The sequence below is a fragment of the Papilio machaon genome, chromosome 5 (assembly GCF_912999745.1).
Source record: "Papilio machaon chromosome 5, ilPapMach1.1, whole genome shotgun sequence".
NCBI lineage: Eukaryota > Metazoa > Arthropoda > Insecta > Lepidoptera > Papilionidae > Papilio > Papilio machaon.
In genome coordinates, this window is record NC_059990.1 from 7994803 (window position 1) to 8016339 (window position 21537).

General features: G+C 35.8%; 1 protein-coding gene across 1 annotated transcript in view; it reads left to right on the forward strand.

Annotated features, from left to right (window-relative positions):
- The window catches only part of LOC106710549 (phospholipid-transporting ATPase VD), a 48949-nt gene that overhangs the window by 21057 nt on the left and 6355 nt on the right, over positions 1–21537 (forward strand). The window contains exons 2-5 of the mRNA XM_045677861.1: positions 17999–18203; positions 18842–19663; positions 19769–19935; positions 20265–20409. Coding sequence (XP_045533817.1) covers positions 17999–18203; positions 18842–19663; positions 19769–19935; positions 20265–20409 — 1339 coding nt within the window. The remainder of the gene's footprint in view (positions 1–17998; positions 18204–18841; positions 19664–19768; positions 19936–20264; positions 20410–21537) is intronic.

Here is a 21537-nt window from a genome sequence, read left to right on the forward strand (position 1 = left end):
TACAAGGTAAAATGAAGTGCGCCAGAAAACTTATTTCTGTGTTCATTTTTAATTCTATTAAATAATATTATATTTTTCAAAATGTAACGCAAAAGATTATGGTTGTTTCTAGTAGCCAGATACGTAAATAAAAAAGCCACGTCAATACAGCTGCGTTAATGGGAAAATATAGTAGAGTCATTAAAAAGCTATCAAAGTATAGGCAATTGCTGTTGGCTGTTCCGCCTACATTTCACACTTCAAGCTCGATGAATGCTCCGCCATGAATTATTGAGCGATCGACATTTCAGCATTACTCTGAGAATATTTTTGATGCCATTTACACATTTTAATATGTGTGTATTTAATATAGCACTGAGAGATATTGAAATTGTTATCTGGTTTTACATTTATGTCATGTCATCGTGGTAAACTCCTCAAGAACTCAACTCGGAACTGACGGAATACTTTAAATTCCTGCATTTATTTTCAAAAGGTCTGTATTAAATAAATTACATTAGGCGAATCGTGTGGTGTAGTTATGAATTTCGTATGTCATTACAAAACCCATGTGCCTTATCTCACTCACGACTATCCCCCAACAATATGGTATTCGTACACTGAGCACAATATTTCATTTACAATTTAATGTAAAAAAAAATCTCCAACGTTATATTAAATGTTACAAGTTGTATAAATTAAACAAAACATAAATTTCGCTAATTCCACAAACATTGTTTTATTTCTATAAAATCTGCTATACGAATGTGAATGTGGTTGTACGAATTTAAATTTAAAATGTAAATAAAACTTTTTCATACAATGCCTATCTATATTTTATCTTATGTATATTGACAAATATATTGATGGTTTCGACCATTACATGACCTTTATTATTAACTACATCTATTATTAAACAATTAAATTTGTGCGCAAAACTTTAAATTAAAGGTTAATTTAATGTTACTCTTGATTTGAATAATATTTTTTTAGCATTTACTACTATTAAAATGTAGTAATTGTCAAAAGTTGACATGACTCGCAAAACTATTAAGGATTATATAAAATGGCTTTGCTCCACGTTATTATCTTTACAACTTGGATTGCTTTATTATTTACTTGAATAGCTGCGAGATTGAATTTTGTTATTGTGAGATGACTGAGCGAAATTTACAATTTTTTTTTGTGCGTAGATTCAGTTAAAAGGAATTGACACTATCTTTCGACCTTTCTTCGAGTCTTGTAATAGTGACAAACGCTTACTTGTCTTGATTCCTACCAGCTTGTCCCGACTGAGAAACAATCTTCTACACCTGGACTGGATTACTGGACCGCAGACCAAGCTGACCAATTTGTCGCAGGCTTTCGTACAATTTATATATGACCATAAACTCTGAAGACCTCACTTCGTAGAGTCGAATCCTACTAAAAATCCATATTCAGTACGAGTAAGACAACTTTTACCTAAATCAATCAAGGAAGTTTACTATAGTATATAATACACTTTATTATACAAGTCAATCACCTGTCTCCGTATGTTTGAGGAACGTGACCCGCATCACGCATTCGGGCCTCAGCCAGCCGGAGCTCTTTAACACGTTTACTGCCAACGATCACAGACTCGTCTCGCGACTTTACTTTAATATAATACACACTTTAGATTTTGCATTACGATTTTAAACATACAGTAACCGGCAAAAAAAATCATAGTACACATAAATACACAGTTTGTTCCCATTTCCTGTAGATTATGTTTTTAAATCATGCAAAACGTAGCTTTTATGGCCTGTATTATCATCATCTTCCTATATCTTTTCCAATTAACATAGAATCAGTCTGTCTTGTCCTACCCCTCCAGACAGCACTGGTTTTGGGAGTCCTTGTGAAACATGTGTGGCTGGTTTAATACAAGAAATAGCGCCATGGAATGTGTTAATGTAATACGATTATGCAAATGAACAATACTCAAGTTTAATGTTTACTCCAATACATTGATGTTTAGCGTCAGTTTGATGACTTATCTCATTTGAAGCTAATGGACCGCTTTGTTAGATAAGGAAGCGTTTCTTTGCAAAATGACAGTACATTATTTAACACATTTTCATAGTTAAACCTCTCATTATTGTTGTCCCGTACGGTAATTGGTAATTATGAACAAGAAAGATTTTCATAGCCATTATATTATTATATATAGTAACGACTCGGACAAACTGACGATACTTTCGTCTAATAATTATAGATTATCTACAACTTCTTGTTAGGCAATCTAATTGATAAGAAGGATTGCAAACCTAGATTTATTTATTTTAAGGTCACAAGTGTTAGAAGATAACCACTAACTATACTATCGCAAGTCACATAAACCTTACTAATATTATAAATGCGAATGCTTAGAAAGTTTAGATGGATGGATGTTTGAAGGTATCTCCGAAACGGATTAACAGATCTTGATGAAATTTGGCATAGATGTAGAACATAGTCTGGAAGAACACATAGGCCACTTTTACGTTTTTTTTATTCCGTGTTGACGGAGTCGCTTGTGATAGCTAATAACAAAATAAATCAACGTAATATACTAATTGCATGTCTAATTGAAGACAGACGGACTCGGGAATAATTAAAGTTATTGCTCTTGAAGGTTATTCAATGCAAGATGCAAGATATTATGTCGTAAAATAAATTTTGTAATAGTGTCTTTGTTTGTACATAACGCAATACAAAGTATATAATCAAACTTTAAAATAAAATTAAAATAATTATACAATTCTTATTTAATCGTCATTAATAGCTAGTTTTTTATAGTCTCTAAAGGTTAGTTAATTGAGTAAATTAATCACAGTTATGTCACCGCAAACAGTTTTATTTTATTGTAATTCCGAGGTCAACTATACTTTTAAACGTTCTAAAGTTAAACTTAACAAAACTGTGTAGTGAAGATTGACTTTCTAAAATTTCAATAGTAACTCCGAGATTCAATCGATCGGTCTTATCTCTAGAATTTAAGTAAACGGATCATTCAGCATTCGTGAATGATTAATTTATACGTATTAAGAAAGACCTGAGATTTGTTCTCTTGACCTTCAATTTATTTTTCAAATTTTCCTTCATTATCATATATAGTATACCACAACAATATCAACACTGTCTAGCGCCGAACATAGACCTGACCATAAATCATAATACGTAGCAATTGACCGATGTAATTGACCCGTTTCGTATGTATCCAGAACAGAGACGTCTGTGCTTAAAAGCCATCGATATCGACGTTATCGATGTTTATTAGTCTTTAATTATCGTCTTGGAAGTACATTACTGTTTCTTGTATTCGTTTTAATCTTCATTAAAATGTTAATCTGCAAAATCTTTCATACTTTTAACCTTACTAAGGTAGACAGGTGAGGTGAGCACGACTGAACTATCCTTTTTTCAAAGCGACTTAGGTTAGGTCATTTGTGACAACCTCGTTTCTCCCTTACTGAAGTTATAACATCGCAGGTATCAAAGTTTTGGGAATTTGTAGACTTATTCGTTTCTAATTAAAACAAATTGTTTACTAGGTGCTTTTGATATAGGTGACAATATAATTGATATGTTATCGATATAACAAGGGAGATGACATCGATCATGTCTAGTGTAAGGCCGATAGTGAGCGTCGGCCTTCACACCGCCACAGCCGCTGGCATCGTCAGCTGATGTAACGACATACTTTGTGTGCTCAGCATTTGAACGCGCCGAAACGACTGGGTCAGAGAAAGTCCGCACCTACTGTTCTCTGTGTCATAGCGCCTTGCTTAGATTCAGATACCGGAAGTTGACGATTGCTTGTATTGTAAGTAAAAGATAAACAAAGAACAAATGTGGTAATCAATCTGCCAACCTCACAAAATAATAATTATTATAGGAAAGTATACCAACCTAATAACATAAAATGTCATAACTAGAATGTATTTAGAAAATTTTCCCTAAATGTGTGCCTAAAAATTGGATATAGTAATTATATATATTTGCAGTCCCGGGTTTTGCGTTATTTCAATTATTCGTATGTGCGAATGGGATGTTGCCTTTACTTTGCTCATTTGTTGTTCGTTGTAATACTCGGACACAAACTTTCTGCTAGTATGATTAACCCGGTACAGAAAAGAGACGGTAAAGCGGATGAACGTTTCCGAAACGACTTAAATAGTCTTTGTATTTGGAAGAGGAACTATAATTGGCGGTAGTTACAGTTGAAATTCTCCACTGCCAATATAGTAACATTTGCATGCGTACTGGCCGTGTCGTAACTCACAAAATGCTTCGACGTTTTCCCAACTTCCGGGTATTTCATGGTCAAGGGAAAAATAAATGTTAAGAGTGGTCCCTTGGATATTTCCTTGGCATTCGATTTGTTGAAAATACGCTCACATTGTTATTGCCCGCGGGGAATCCCCAACGCATATTTGTCGACCAGCCACACATAAGGTAATTATATCAACGTTTTTATCTATATACGTAATATTAATTTAGGTGTGAATATCGAATGTAATATTATAAATGCGAATGTTTAGATGGATGTTTATTTGAAGGTATCTCCAGAACGGCTGCATGGATCTCGCTGAAATTTGGCATACATATAGAACATATTCTGGAAGAACTCATAAAGTCACTTATTATGTTTAGTCGTGATTGTAACGTATCTTTAAATTTACAATAACAATTTAAATTTGTAAGCGGGAGTGCACTCGCATAATATAAAACCAAGCGACAATAACCTAATGGTCAAGAATTCGGATCGCCGATCTTTTGGTGGTTAGTTCGAATCCTGTCATTGGACTATTGTAGTAAAAAATGTCCTAGCACAAGCTCCGAGGTTATTTGGAATGGTATCACAATAAATGTGTGCAAAAATTGTAATTTTTTTGATTATACTTGTAAAGTGTTACTGATGTGTAAAATTGTGTGTTAAGCCAATAAATTATTTTTATTATTTTATTACGCGCGGACGGAGTCGCGGGCGACAGCTAGTTATTTATCATCAAGAATCATGATCATGAATCAATTACACATATGTATGATCCCTTTTTCATCTTTTTAGATATATAAGAAATATATTTTTTTAATTTACATAATATCAATGTTTCAACCTGACCTTTGAATTATTATCAAGATCAATTATTTTTTTATTTAAAAACTTTGGATTTTAAGAATATCGGTTTTTATAAAGCGCAATATTTATAATAAGAACAAAACAAATAAAAAATTGTGTGGGCGACAAATCTAAATTATATGGCGTGGTCGAAAGAAATGTTTTGTATTTTTGTCGACTACTTTATTACTGGCTAGCTATTTTAAAGTCACATACGTAAATGCATAATATGTTGTATGTGTGCATTTTAAAATTTATGGTAACTCCACAATTATCAATTGAGAAAATATTTTGCTTCAACATTAGCGTTTGTTTTAAACAAAGCTGTATTGCTGCATAAAAATCGCATATTATTATTTTTTCACTACTCATGGTGGAAAACTAAGATCCCATCTAAAGACTGGAAGTAGCCAATGAATTAAATCGAAAGATATTTTTTCTTAACATACAATTTAAGACTTATATAATTTGGTTTTGTCAATCAATCTTTGCTTAGTCTATGCCCATTTATTTCTTTATTCGTAAATATTACATCAAAACCGGTATTTTCCTCGGCTTGCTTATGTATCTTGTGATATAACCAAATTTAAACATAGAAACTGAAAACTGTGTCAAGACTGTACCGACCGACATTGAGCGGCGCGCGCCGAATTCGCACAAATTGCGTATAACATTACGAATGACATATAGCATAGATATAGTTTGCTAAGTATAAAAAATATATACCGTAATAAAAGTATATAACATCATAAGTACTCACTCACCACTATAACTGGCTGGCAAAGTACACGTTCAGTGCCACTGAAGAGCCTGGCGAGTTTACTTTCATTAGATAATAATATTGTTGTGACATGAATCATGTAAGAAAGCTTTTTTATAGTAAAAGGTATTAAACAAGCTAGCAGTCACTCGATATCTCTGAAATAGCGCCCATGTACGTAACTAGCTTTTACCCGCGAGTCCGTCCGCGCGGAAAAAAAATAGAAAACGGGGTAAAAAATTTCCTATGTCCGTTTCCTGGTTCTAAGCTACCTGCCCACCAATTTTCAGTCAAATCGATTCAGCCGTTCTTGAGTTATAAATAGTGTAACTAACACGACTTTCTTTTATATATGATAGTTATGCAACTAGAAAAGAATCACAGATGTGCTGCTTAATAAAAATAAAAAAGCTAAAACATTTCATCAATATATATTCTGTTGACTGCCAAATAACTATAATACGATACAACCACTATACTTTGTGTAGCAAAAAAGCTATAATCATTCTGTTTTTGAGCTATACCAGACATTACGTAAAAGTAACACTGTCATAATTTACGTTTCCCACGTATTGCCCAACAGTTGCTATAGACATAAAGATCAGTTACTGACCCAAACATCATTATAGGTTATTAATCAATTTACATTTATATAAATAGAATTGAGTTGACATATGGGAAGTAATCTTAGTATTAAAGACAATAAAGTATTATTGTGATTGTTCTTTGAGGATGCAGTATGAACAATTGTGTAACTGTGTGACTTGACACTTTAAATGTATACATAACCGTATATATTTTATAAAAAAAATGAAGTTCGTTACAGGATGAAGAAAAATATAACAACTTTTATTCACTTATCAGCACACTATTTTACTACCAATTTGAATTTTCCACATTTTAATTAAAACATAAATTTTCAATTTTGTTATGTTTGCGATTATACTTCTTGCTACGATCGTGATGATGCGTTTTCACTAATCCATTTTCCATTTTCAAATGCAATCATTATTTCAGATTGATTTATCTAACCCAGACTGACTATGAGCTACATCTACCATCCGCCTGTAATGCACGTACCTGTAATTGAGACTGGCAATAAATAGATATTAATGGCAACTCATTTAAGATGAAGATTAATGTTTCAAGTCGGCTTACTCCACTCTCAGTTCTATTTAATGCACACTCTATATTTATTTGTGTGCACTGCACCAGCCTTGTCTTACCATTCATATTTTATTATGATGAACTAAAAGATTTATTACAAGCACTAATTATATATGCTATATCTACTAAAACATATTAATTTTATTGTACAATACAACCTATTCATTGACTTTATCCCTCAAAATTCTACCAATGAAAGCGTCTCTAGTTTTATTTGGACTTTACGTTTGAATAATATAATGTGTGTACTAATTTTATCCAAAAGTATCCAATTTTTTTAATTGAAGTGCATTTTTATATTTACTAATAAAATGTTTTTATAAATGTTTCATGTAGTATTATGTAATGGACGCGTTTTGTTGACCTTCAGAAGTTATTAATTTAAACGTCGCCGGGTCAAAGCACTAAGTCACATGATATTAATGCACAAACGAACGCTTTGTTTACCCAATCTTATTTGAATTCCAATTAATATAATCAATTAATAGTGAACCTTGTCCTTCATCTCTGAAAAGAAGCAAACAAATTATTTTCTCATATTTTAATAGTTTACCGACGTTCGTAAGCCACGATGTTTTTTACTTATAAACTTGTAGAAACCAAAATACGGGCTGAATTACAATAATTAGTTACATTTTAGTAATGCTGGAAAACCATCTCGTTTATTATACCTACGCATAAAAATTTTGATATTGTTGAATTCCAAACAATTTACACTGTCGCTCATTTCGTTTATTGACGGACATACGTGTGGAAAGACAATCAGTATGAGATACGCCCACGCTCACACACATATTGCCAAATGTACATGGAATGTTGTATTCACGCTCAATGTCAAAATAGATTACATATTATTTAAAAATATATATATTAGGTCCTTACATATGAAATTGGCGTTTTGTATGGGAGGAACAAAAAGTCGAATATTTTTTTATATAATATATTTAATTAATCAAAGTATGAACCATTACTTTCTATGCACTTTTGCCATCTCATAGGTAGTTCATTGATCCCTTTACTAAAAAAACCAGTCGGACGGGAATTAATAAAATCTTTGAAGGCGATTTGGACTGCCCCATCGGAGTTGAATTTTTTCCCTTGCAAGAAGTTATCCAAATTTCGAAAAAAATGGTAATCTGTTGGAGCAAGGTCCGGGGAGTACGGAGGATGTCTTAGACTTTCCAATTGAAGCTCTTCTAATTTAGTAGCCGTCTGTTGCGCAGTGTGTGGTCTAGCGTTGTCGTGAAGCAGTAGCGGCGTGGAGCGATTGACCAGCCTAGGTTGTTTAGCCGCTAGCTTTTCCATCATGGTTTGCAATTGCTGACAATAGACATCAGCCGTAATAGTCTGGCCAGATTTGAGAAAACTGTAATGAACAATACCGGCACTAGTCCACCAAACGCTTACAAGTAACTTTTTTGGGGTTAATTTTCGCTTGGGGCAGGATTTGGCTGGCTGGCCAGGATCCAACCATTGCGCTGAGCGCTTCCGATTATCGTAAAGAACCCATTTTTCATCACAGGTAATGATTCGGTTTAAAATACCTTCATTATTGTGCCGGTTTAGTAATGTAACGCAACAGTCGACGCGCGTTTGCCGGTTTGCTTCAGTCAATTCGTGAGGTACCCACCTTTCAAGCTTTTTAATCTTCCCAATTTGCTTCAAGTGAATTAAAACAGTTTTATCACTAACATCGCAGCCTTCAGCTAACTCGGACGTGGTTTGCGATGGATCCGCTTCCACAATAGCCTTCAACTCTTCATTATCAACTTGAGTCTCAGGCCGTCCACGGGGCTTGTTCTGCAGATCGAAATTTCCAGAACGAAAACGTTGGAACCAAAAACGAACTGTGTTTTCTTTTGCAACACGACCGCCATACACATCATTCACCCTTCGAGTCGTTTCCGCAGCACTAGTGCCACGGCGGAACTCGTACTCGTAAATAATGCGATATTTTAAGTTTTCCATTTTGTAAAATGAGTGACGCAAACAGAAAAAAACAGAAGAAAAAAACAAATGAATGACGGTCATAGAACCACAAATACATGAGTCTATAGCTGTACAAATTTGAATTTGGAATTCCTTACCAAAGAGGAGAAATTCGTGATTAAAGTGGCCAGTACGAAAAACGCCAATTTCATATGTAAGGACCTAATATAACTATTAAGTAAATGTCATTCAAAACGACAACTCATAATTTAAGTTAGCAAATGATTTTGTAACCAGGATAATAAAGTTCTGCGGGTGAATTTTAGAATATGTTCTTTTTAAATATTTTTTTCAATTACTTTATTTACATAATATAATAATGTAGCTAAAACGTGAAGCGTGCAGCACGTAGGTGTTCTGCACTGACATTGACATCTCCGATCATCCCAATGTCACGCCTCCACGCTTTTATACATTTTTATATGCAATGGTCAAGAAAAATTTATAAATACAAAATAAAATTAGCTAGTATGAAATAAAATAGAATGTTATATGATGCTGATGATACAAGTAACTAATCTTAAATAAGTCAAGTCAACTCGTCAACAATATTTCGGCGAATTTCAATCAGCTTTGTAAGCTTGGGTGAGGTTTAAGTGAGGGTAGGTGTTGAACTTTAATGAACTACACCACAACCGACATACGAAACCACACCCGTGATTCGCCGAAGCTTCGATGGATATAATATTAATGCTTTATTTATACAATTGTGTACGACAAAGTCCCGCTATGTAATTAATATTCTATTGACCATGTCTTTGATAAACGAAAAAGTATAAATTCGATTGTAGTTAAAACTTTCTCTTAAGACGCTGTTTGAGTTCCAAACCACAGTATTTAATATTTTTTACACTCATGTTATAATTACCACTATTCTATGAATTAATATTTGAACACATAATATGTAGGTTGTTGATTAATAAATAATGTACAGAAGTTCATATGTGAAGCGATGAAATTTTTTCAAATTACGTATATTATGTGATCGTACAATTATGTATGTTTCCATTAAATCTACTGGAAAAGTCCCCGTGTTTATTTCCACGCTATGATTCAGCGGTGTTTATGTTCCCCTAAAAGTGCTTTATGAATTCGTTTCATGATCGCATTGCATCATCGATAACACCATTAACGACATGTGTCGTCATCCGTGGCTATACCACACATGCCTGGTAGCGATTTCTGATGAAACTAAATAAAAGTTTAAATCAACAAGATGACATAAATAACATTAAGATACCTTTGAACCTCATAATATTAAAATCAACAGTCCGTAAGTTTAGTTATAGAAAAGCTTTACAACTTTAATGCGAAAAATATATTGAACTGTTTACATAATGCACCTGTGCGGATAAAGAAACGCAAGTTTGAGGTCGTAACGCCGTACAAACTCGTTGCTACCCTCATGCCAAAAATCTGCGGTGTAGGTCGTCCGGAAGTGTAGATATTATCGCAAGGACACGCGGAAATGTCGGCCTATTTAATGCGGTAAGTCGAACAGAACAGCCACAAAAGATCAATTCTAGAGTACATTTCTAAGCGTGACTTGTTCCAGTGTCATGACCACTTGTATCTACTGTAATAACTTTATTAATGACTTGGTTCTTTCTATAGACTTGTTGACAACGGACAGATGTCACAAAAATTTATACAGCTGATTTGAACTAAAATTTGTCAGAGCATACCGGACCCCGTTACCTTGATTTGTCTTTTGCTATTTAATAGTTTGATCACTCACACTTAACACTTTTATTTATCTTCAACCTTAACGTTGGCGAAATCATAGAAAAAACGACGGGGTCCACTATTAATAAAAAAAAAGAAGAAGAAGAAGAACTAAAATCTAATATCAGTCATATTTATAAAATTAATTATTATTTTAATGATAATACCGATCTGTGTTCAGACCTTTATGGTCGACCTGATTTCATAGGTCAAAGACTTTCAGAACGCTAAAGCGAAAACGACGCCTGATATATTTTTGTTGATGGCAGATTTACAAACGTAACATGCGGAATTCACTATATTGTCTGTAAGAAAGCAGTCGAAGCTTCGTCCTCCTAACGTATTATTAAAACAGGAGTACATATGCTAAGTTGTTAGATAAGCAACAGTAAACATCCATACTGCAGCTAAAGACATGGACTTCTTCCAAGGAAAGACCATGACTGAAAGAGTTGAATTACAACTTACTTTACGTAGCTGTGAAGTGACATTTTATTATTAGAGCTTTTATGTCTTCGCTTGATTGAACAATAAACGTAAATGTACCTAAAGCTATTTAGTGGGCGGCGGAGGGAAGGACAGTGTTTGCTTTGCAATTTAATTAAACGTTTCCCATGACAAAGCGTAATTAATGAAACTATAAACCGATCACTTTACATGGCGCTCCGGCGGTTGACAACTCAATTTGAGCGCCTCTCAACACACACGAGAGTGAACTGATGGGTAGTGGAAAAATGCATAATTTTTCGATCAACATTTGCCAAACAATTTTTGTTGCCGATGTAATCAATACTCACTCCATGACTAATTTGCGTGCAGTTTATTGCATTGAGGCAATCGTAGTCCGTTGGTTCCAAGTTCTTTAAAATTGATTATTAAAGAGGAGAATAAAATTACAAACGTTAATATAATTGGAAAATAGTAGTAATTAAACACTAAGTTTAAATTAAGCTTGCAGAAATAATTCCACCTGATAACATATTTTATTGATTTCTAGATAGACACAAAGGTATATTTAAAACTTGGTATCATTTTCAATCAGTAATTTATTCAATTTTTGGAATTGTGTTGGGTGACCTGATTGTAATAGATTTTATCTTTCCATTATAGCTTTGCATTAACATCGTCGCCGAAACGATGAGACAAGCTGATAAGCGATTTCACTTGTTACTAGTGTTGTCTCGACAATTAGCCTAATGGATGGATATTAGGCATAGTTATTTCTTTTGAAATTACGCAGTTAAATTTAACAATTAAATCATTTCGTTTTCGGAATTACTGGATCACTATAAAGGACAAAAAAATAATCTTTCCAAAATCAATTATATGTAGGTAATACATAAAACCTAGTTTATATGTACATTGCTTATTATCGTTTAAGCGGAAAGTTATAATTTAATTAAATAATTACGCATTTATGATATTTTTATCGTATAATAAATTCCAGTAACAGTATCGAATCTGCAGCAACCTGGTTAATAAACATTGCACGGTATTACCATGTTTATTTGACCCAGTGATAAGTGCTATTTTCGTTTGCGCTCCATTTACCAGCCGGAAACACTTATAGATAGCGTTGCCGTTTCTTTAATTGCAACATAAGGAGCAATGTAACTCGCATTCAATCTGTGTTTTTCCCGTATACTAAGAATTTTAAACGGGCCTCATAAAAGTAAGATTCCATCCGTCCCATATCTATTTTGTCAAGGAGAATGAATGGCAGTGAAAACACACAATTATCGTGGACCTATTTTGTGATGATAATAACATTTTATTATGGGGATGAATATTTCACTTGTAAAAGGTTGGCGTAACCATAAACGATGACGTCCTGGTGTCATGCATTACTTACTTATACGTATTTTCAAATTTCTCTAAAGTGTATAAATTTTGAGGCAAAAAGTGAGTTACTTCGTGTTATCCTTGTTTTCTACTTCAATTAAGACGTTTTACTCTAAATACGGATTCGACTGGGTGTAGTCTGCGTCAGAGAATTCCTTATCGTAATTCTTGCGAATCACAATCTAACATGCGATAAATCTGCGATTATCATAATATAATAATATCGTGCTCTTTCAAACAACATTTTCACGTACACTTAAGTAAGTCAGTCGTGTAAGTTTTATGAATCTTTATGAATCTAGCTGTCGCCCGCGACTCCGTCCGCGCGCAGTTAATAAGCTTATATGACACATTCGTAGATTTACCATAGCAGCGCCATCTATTGATTACTTACTCAACCCAGTCGAAAGGTATCGACATCTGTTAGAATCATTTGGAGTTAACAGATAATTGTGACTGTCAAATAATAACAGACAAATAATTAGCAATAAATTAAAATTGCGACTATAATTTGAGATTTAAACTATCCTATCTCTCAAGTTGGATCGAACTGCAAATGGTGTGCGAATTTTATTATAATCGGTTAAGTGGTTTAGGAGTCCATTGAGGACAAACATTGTGACACGAGATTTATATATATTATGATATATATAAAAGAAAGTCGTGTTAGTTACACTATTTATAACTCAAGAACGGCTGAATCGATTTGACTGAAAATTGGTGGGTAGGTAGCTTAGAACCAGGAAACGGACATAGGATAATTTTTACCCTGTGTTCTATTATTTATTCCGCGCGGACGGAGTCGCGGGTAAAAGCTAGTTTTTGTTATTTATTAACAATGAGATCCACAATTATTTATTACTTGAACGCCCTGCAAAGACAAATTGTTATGAATAATATAAAATTCCAAATTGTAAAAAAAAACGGTTTGTTCACGTAGTTTGCGATATTATCCTGGAACCTATGAATAATTTTATACTGATTTTTCATGTAAAAATAGTGTAAATATTAGGTCCTTACATATGAAATTGGCGTTTTTCGTACTGGCCACTTTAATCACGAATTTCTCCTCTTTGGTAAGGAATTCCAAATTCAAATTTGTACAGCTATAGACTCATGTATTTGTGGTTCGATGACCGTCATTCATTTGTTTTTTTTCTTCTGTTTTTTTCTGTTTGCGTCACTCATTTTACAAAATGGAAAACTTAAAATATCGCATTATTGACGAGTACGAGTACCGCCGTGGCACTAGTGCTGCGGAAATGACTCGAAGGGTGAATGATGTGTATGGCGGTCGTGTTGCAAAAGAAAACACAGTTCGTTTTTGGTTCCAACGTTTTCGTTCTGGAAATTTCGATCTGCAGAACAAGCCCCGTGGACGGCCTGAGACTCAAGTTGATAATGAAGAGTTGAAGGCTATTGTGGAAGCGGATCCATCGCAAACCACGTCCGAGTTAGCTGCAGGCTGCGATGTTAGTGATAAAACTGTTTTAATTCACTTGAAGCAAATTGGGAAGATTAAAAAGCTTGAAAGGTGGGTACCTCACGAATTGACTGAAGCAAACCGGCAAACGCGCGTCGACTGTTGCGTTACATTACTAAACCGGCACAATAATGAAGGTATTTTAAACCGAATCATTACCCGTGATGAAAAATGGGTTCTTTACGATAATCGGAAGCGCTCAGCGCAATGGTTGGATCCTGGCCAGCCAGCCAAATCCTGTCCCAAGCGAAAATTAACCCCAAAAAAGTTACTTGTAAGCGTTTGGTGGACTAGTGCCGGTATTGTTCATTACAGTTTTCTCAAATCTGGCCAGACTATTACGGCTGATGTCTATTGTCAGCAATTGCAAACCATGATGGAAAAGCTAGCGGCTAAACAACCTAGGCTGGTCACTCGCTCCACGCCACTGCTGCTTCACGACAACGCTAGACCACACACTGCGCAACAGACGGCTACTAAATTAGAAGAGCTTCAATTGGAAAGTCTAAGACATCCTCCGTACTCCCCGGACCTTGCTCCAACAGATTACCATTTTTTTCGAAATTTGGATAACTTCTTGCAAGGGAAAAAATTCAACTCCGATGGGGCAGTCCAAATCGCCTTCAAAGATTTTATTGATTCCCGTCCGACTGGTTTTTTAGTAAAGGGATCAATGAACTACCTATGAGATGGCAAAAGTGCATAGAAAATAATGGTTCATACTTTGATTAATTAAATACATTATATAAAAAAATATTCGACTTTTTGTTCCTCCCATACAAAACGCCAATTTCATATGTAAGGACCTAATATTTATATATTCATCCATCAGACTGTATGTCCCGGCGGTCATAGACCTCCCTGAAAAACGTCGGTATGAATAATTTCTTGCTTTTATTTCATATGATCAACTCTGTTCTACATAATCGATATTGGAGATTTTCTTCCTCAATAACAATATTTCAAAAAAATCAAAAATTAAATTGCCTAGTAACCGGTTTTCCTGTCATATTGGTTTTCAAGCGATTTATACTTTGCGACACCATCGGGGACTTTTCTTCAGGGTGGGTCGCGACTCGTGGGGTAAGGGGACGCGGGGTGCGCTTACGATGTCGACGAGGTTGTTACCGAAGAGTTACTGATGTTAATGTTCAAATTTTGGTGCCGATACCAGATAATTCGCGTTAATGTTAGCCGTTTTATATTTTATTCATAACGATGTCCCACGAAAGTTTAAATAACTTAATCATAGGCTTTCAGTTTCACCAACTTATTTTAAAAGATTTGTTGGTAGTCTTCGTATGTTTCAACAAAATATTTAGCTATAGTTTTGTGGCCATGAGATGATTATCTTCATTATTGATTCCTCGATAGATAATTGGCGAAAGCATTTATATTTTTACAGCGAACCAAAACGTCGAAGTTAAATTACATGGCATGTTTGACAGATCGTGACCTGGCTTTTGTCCAAAAGGCTAGACGAAGTTTAAACTTTAAGTTATTATAGACTACAAAGGTTAAATTTAATGACACAAAATTTCGTCTATAAAACTGTATTTAAAGCAGTGCAGTCGTCAACTATAATTTAAACTTAGAATTTTCTTCAACAATGCAGAGGCATTAATAACAAAACTTTTTATAGTATGTTTCTGTCGAAATTGTAGACAAATTAGTTGCATGTTTTGAAAATAGGCGATTTACAAAGTAACTAATAAAAATTACTTAGGGAACAACGTTAAAATCACTACAATGTAAACTAAAAATCACCTACGTTTGCAAAAGTAGTCTACAGAAATCAAATCAATCGAATAGACTTAAGGAAACTACACAGCTTAAATTCTTAAATATACAGATGTATAAATACATATTGCATTTTTAAAACGTATTAACATGGGTGTCACTTATAAGTTGAATGTCTTTCTCGTCTCGACGCTAAGTGAATTTCTTAGAAATAAAACTTGCGCCAATCAAGTTTGTACGTAAACAACTCTATTGTTAACTTTATATTGCGAATGACTCAACTTATTGCCCATTCCGGCTACACGCGGGGAAAACAGTCTTGCTAGAAATGTTAAAATGCCGTTATTTCATGCAAATTGAAGCGCATAAAAATTTGAAGTGTATACGTCGAATGAAATGGGATATATGTATTCGAAAAGTGGTGTGGATGATAGAGTATGCTGCTACCTCGAAAGCTTCCTGCTATTAGCCTTGGTTAAAGCTGACATTGTTAGTGTAGAGCAAAATCTCAAGGCGACCAGCTTTTAAATGTTATACGTTGTGTATTTATCTAGAACAAGCGACCTATATTTCACTTTCAATATGTAAAACTAACCGTTTGTTTCCAATGCCTAAGTTCTGGATAATGTAGCTTTCTAATGCAAGGATAAATACGTAAAATCCATTGCGCAGTTACAAAGTTAAACCAAAATAAACAACTGAGCATCAGAAGAAGCATGCCTTCTTCTGATTTTAAATAATTGCAGAACATCGTATAAACGATGATGATAAGTCAAAGGCGAAGAAATATTTCACCACCTATTGTGAGCGATAACCATCGAAATTATACAAGTCGTGTATATAATGATTTAATTTAAAAATAATCAAATACAGTTGTCCAAACAAGCATGTCGAAATATTAATACAGCTATGAGTATTGCACGTCATAGTACAGTCGGCATGTGAACATGTTCCGTGTGCTGACGCTACACGTGATTCACGCCTTATCGCAAAACTACACCGGCGAGCCTCGCCACTCGACGAGCTTTGCCCGGAACTGCCTGTTTCAATACGGTAAATAAGTGCAACATGAGGGTGACAATAAATTAAGCTTTTTAAGAATTTCTACAATAAAGAGATTAATATAATTGTTTGGGGAAAAAAGATTTTGTTAAAAATCGTGATTAGGAATATGTTGAAATAAACATTTATGTTTTCTGATTTCATACATAATCTTAGTAGTCAATGACTAATTAATTCATAAATCTGTAGTAATCGAATGTAATAAAATTATAATTGCAATTTAAGTAATTACCCTGATGGATTAATTTTCGCTATACAATCGAACGCATAAATGTCAATCGACAGTTAATGACAACATGGAAATTCCATAATATTTTTAATTCAGTGTCACACTAGTCAAGTGAAAGTATTGGTCCGATGATACGGATCACTTTCTTTTAGCGAATCTTGCTTAATCTTTTACCTGTTGCGTCGACCGCAAACTGTTGCGGCCGTCGAGACCGGAGCGATAACATCATGCTAATATGTTAACTAGTTGTGAATGAATGCTTTTTTTAATGGCTTTTTATAAGCCAAACATACGTATTGAAGGCAAACGCATGACGAACAAATAATTTGTGTAATACAATGTTAAACCTTTAATTTTTTTTCTTTCAAACTGTGTAATTCCACTTCTGTGACGCTTATATTGTTGTTTCTCTTTTTCAAAGGGAGGGATACAGGAGTACATCTTTGTACTTAATTATCATTATTATATCGTACTATTTAGTTTAAACTAATATGAAACTTATAAAAGAATTGATATGAGTGTATGAATCACTTTGGTTCACATTATCATGCGACGACATTATTGAATAGGACATAATTACTCATGTCGGTATACAATAAGATCATTATTGTTTTGTATAATTTTGTTTGAACAATTCAAACAAAGCTAGACTAAAGATAACAATAACAATACAATTATCTATTACTATACATTCTAAAATTTTCATGTATAAAAACCTAAATGTATAAATTAATTTTTGTTTTTTTAAGATTTTTTTTAATTCCGTGCGGACGGTATCTCAGGAGACAGCGAGTATTAGTATATAAGACAAAAATTATGACTTTCTTTGTTACCAGACATCGACAAACATAGTCTTTGAGTTCGACGTATATTAACTAGTTATCCTTTTGCCCTCAGATCAGTAGAGCGGTACGTAAGAGTTAAATGGAAAGAGGTGCGTGTGGGAGACCTAGTGCACCTGTCAAACAACGAGGCGGTACCTGCGGACATGGTACTTCTGCATTGCTCCAATCCTGCGGGCGTCTGCTACCTCGACACCTGCAACCTGGACGGCGAGACCAATCTCAAACAGCGTATCGTCGCACCGGGCTTCAGGGAAAAGGTTAAGAATAGCTCACACTGTTTTAGGCTTGCAGTTACCGTATTATATGAACGAATTATAATTGTTAAATTCTTCTACTGAGCTACGTAAAAAACTGTATATTTAAGAAAATTTATCCTAAATTTTGTGTAAACATTAGCGTCTAAAAATGTACATTGAATTAGGTTTATAGTTCAATCGTTGCATGGGAATTGTATCTTTGCTGTCGACGCCGATGTCAAGTGACCGTAAACAAGTCTATTGTCCGACTTGTAACTCACAGACTAGATATCCACTGGACCGTTCATGTTAAATTACTAAATTTACGTTCAACGTCTTTTTATCCGTTGTCAAAGTTCAACTATACCTGGCTTTATAAATTTGTTGTTACATTACTTTTTAACTTAAAGTCATTAAAAACATTGTATTGTATTGTCATCGTATCAAAGTGTGAATATGTTTGCAACTTTGTGAAACAAGGATTCTCTTTGCACTCATAAATTGAGCTCCACCCTAGTATTCTTTCCATATCGATCCAGTTAATCCAGTAATGGCCTCAAAGATTATTTTTAACTCTACAGCCGAGTTAAAAATAATCTTTGTATAATAGGAGCCAGTGTTCCATAACAACTTTTAAACTAGTGGAATTTAATTTTCAGCATAAAGATTTCTGCCCTCTGAAATTCAGAAGTACAGTTGAAGTGGAACGACCGTCGACCAAAATATACAGGTTTACCGGTACGATTTCACATCCCAACGGAATTCGAGTCCCGCTCAATTCAGAAAACTTATTGCTAAGAGAGTGCACCATTAAAAATACAGACTATGTTGAGGGTATCGTTGTGTACGCGGGACACGAAACCAAGGCCATGCTGAACAACGGCGGACCGCGGTACAAGTGCTCGAAGCTCGAGCGCAAGATGAACACTGATGTGATCTGGTGCGTGCTCGTGCTGCTCTTCCTGTGCTGCGCCGGCGCTGTTGGCTGCAAGCTCTGGTACGACCACTACAGTCCGCTGCTCTACAAAGTCACGCCCTTCATCACCTACGCGGACAAGCCAGCGTACGAGGGCCTTCTGATCTTCTGGACCTACATCATAGTACTCCAGGTCATGATACCGGTGTCCCTCTATGTCACGATCGAAATGACCAAACTGCTCCAGGTGTACCATATTCACCAGGACGTTGAAATGTACGACCCGGTTACCAATACACGGACAGAGTGCCGAGCTTTAAACATCACCGAAGAGTTGGGGCAGATCAATTACTTGTTCAGCGATAAGACGGGCACTTTGACGGAGAACAAGATGGTGTTCAGGCGATGCACGGTGGGTGGCGTGGACTACGACCACCCGCCTGGCCCGCCCGCCGAGCCCTCGCCCGACCTGCCACCCATCGTCACTCCCATCACCAAGGTTTCGCCCAACAGGAGGATGCTGCAACACATGCAGGATAACAACGACGCTCAACATACGCAAAAGGTATGGTACAAGTCGTAGAAAGTAGAGTAGAGAATAGACCTTGAAATTTGACTGCCGCTGTAGGTTATTGAGAAATGCATTATTGTATTTGTGTATCTGTTGTAGGTGCGCGAGTTCCTCCTGATGCTGGCGGTGTGCAACACGGTAGTGGTGAGCCAGCCACACGTGGACGCTATGCAGTTGAGCGGCTCGCAGTCCGGCGGACACTTCCCCGCAGACCGGCCCGCCGACCGCCCCGCAAGGTCCAACGGCACGCTGCGATCAAACGACAAGTGAGATAAATCTTTACTAATCACTCATTTTATATCTATGTAAATATAATTAGTTAGATTAATGATCAAAGTCATTAGCTAAACGCTAAAATTCGCCGCCATTATTTATGTTATGTGTAAATCTCATTTTTCGTTTTTGATAGCATCACTTTCATTCTTCAGACAAAAGTAAGGGACGAGTGTCCACAGCTGTGATACAATTTGTAGCTATCATTTGTAAGCGCTTAGCACTATTATTTACTCGCCTACAATAACTCAATTCTCATTAGTAGCACCGTGCCATATCATATGTTGTAAGTACATGAAGAATTGAATTGTACTCATGTCAGGTATGCGCGGCTGACGGAGTCCAGGTCGACGACGCCCTCACCGCCGCCCTCCACCACGTCCCCGCTGCGCATCCGCCTGCCGCGCTTCCCCTTCGGTAGCCGCGACGACACCAGCAGCGAGCCAAGCACCTCTGCAGATTCACAGGTACAATTTACTGCTATTATGCACCTACGAGGGGAGGTCCAAAAGTTCGCGGAATGAAAGGGTTGTCAATGAAATATAACAATAAATTTATTTTTCCTTTTCAATATAATCACCCTTAAGTCTTATACATTTATTCGATCTATGAATTAATTTTTCTAAACCATCGAAAAAATATTTTTTGTCTTTGGCCTCAAAATGGGCCGAAATTGCCTCCTTCACTTCATTATCGTCGGAAAATTTCCTTCCCCTTAGCTCTTTTTTTAAATTTGGAAATAAATAAAAATCGCTAGGAGCCAGGTCTGGACTGTAGGGTGGGTGAACAAGTGGTTCGAACCCATGTGTGTGCAGAGCAGCCATGGCAACTCGGCTCTTGTGAACCGGCGCGTTGTCTTGCAAAAGCAACACACCCTTGGCCAATTTTCCTCGACGTTTTTCTTTAATTGACTCCTTTAACTTTTCTAATATGAGTGCGTAGTATTCTCCGGTTATAGTGGTACCTTTTTCTTTATAATCAATGAGTAATATTCCCTTACAATCCCAAAAAACAGTGGCCATCAACTTTCCCGCCGATTCTGACACCTTGAATTTTTTGGGAGGTGGTGTACCCTTTTTGTGCCATTGCATGGACTCCTGTTTGGACTCAGGTTCAAAGTGATGAACCCATGTTTCATCTCCAGTAACAATCCGCTCCAAAATCTGCACGGGCTCGTCTCCACACAACTCCAAAAAGTGCTTAGACGCGTCGACGCGCTGCTGTTTTTGAAGCGGCGTGAGCATTCTCGGCACCCATCTTGCACTGACTTTTGTCATGCCCAGGTGGTCGTGCAGGATACGCAAAATAGTTGTATCTGATACTCCAACAAATGCAGATAATTGTTTCTTCTTCAAACGTGTGTCTTCGAGTACAAGTTTTTCGACTTTTTCGACGATGTCTGATGTGGTGGCGTCAGCTGGCCGCCCAGAGCGAGAGTCGTCTTCAATTGAATCTCGACCATGTTTAAAAAGACCATGCCACTTATAAACCATTGTTTTACCAGGGCACTGATCTCCATAAACGGCTTCCATTTCATTTAAAATGGTTTGAACGTTTTTTCCTTGCTTGGTAAGGAATTTTATCACAGCGCGATG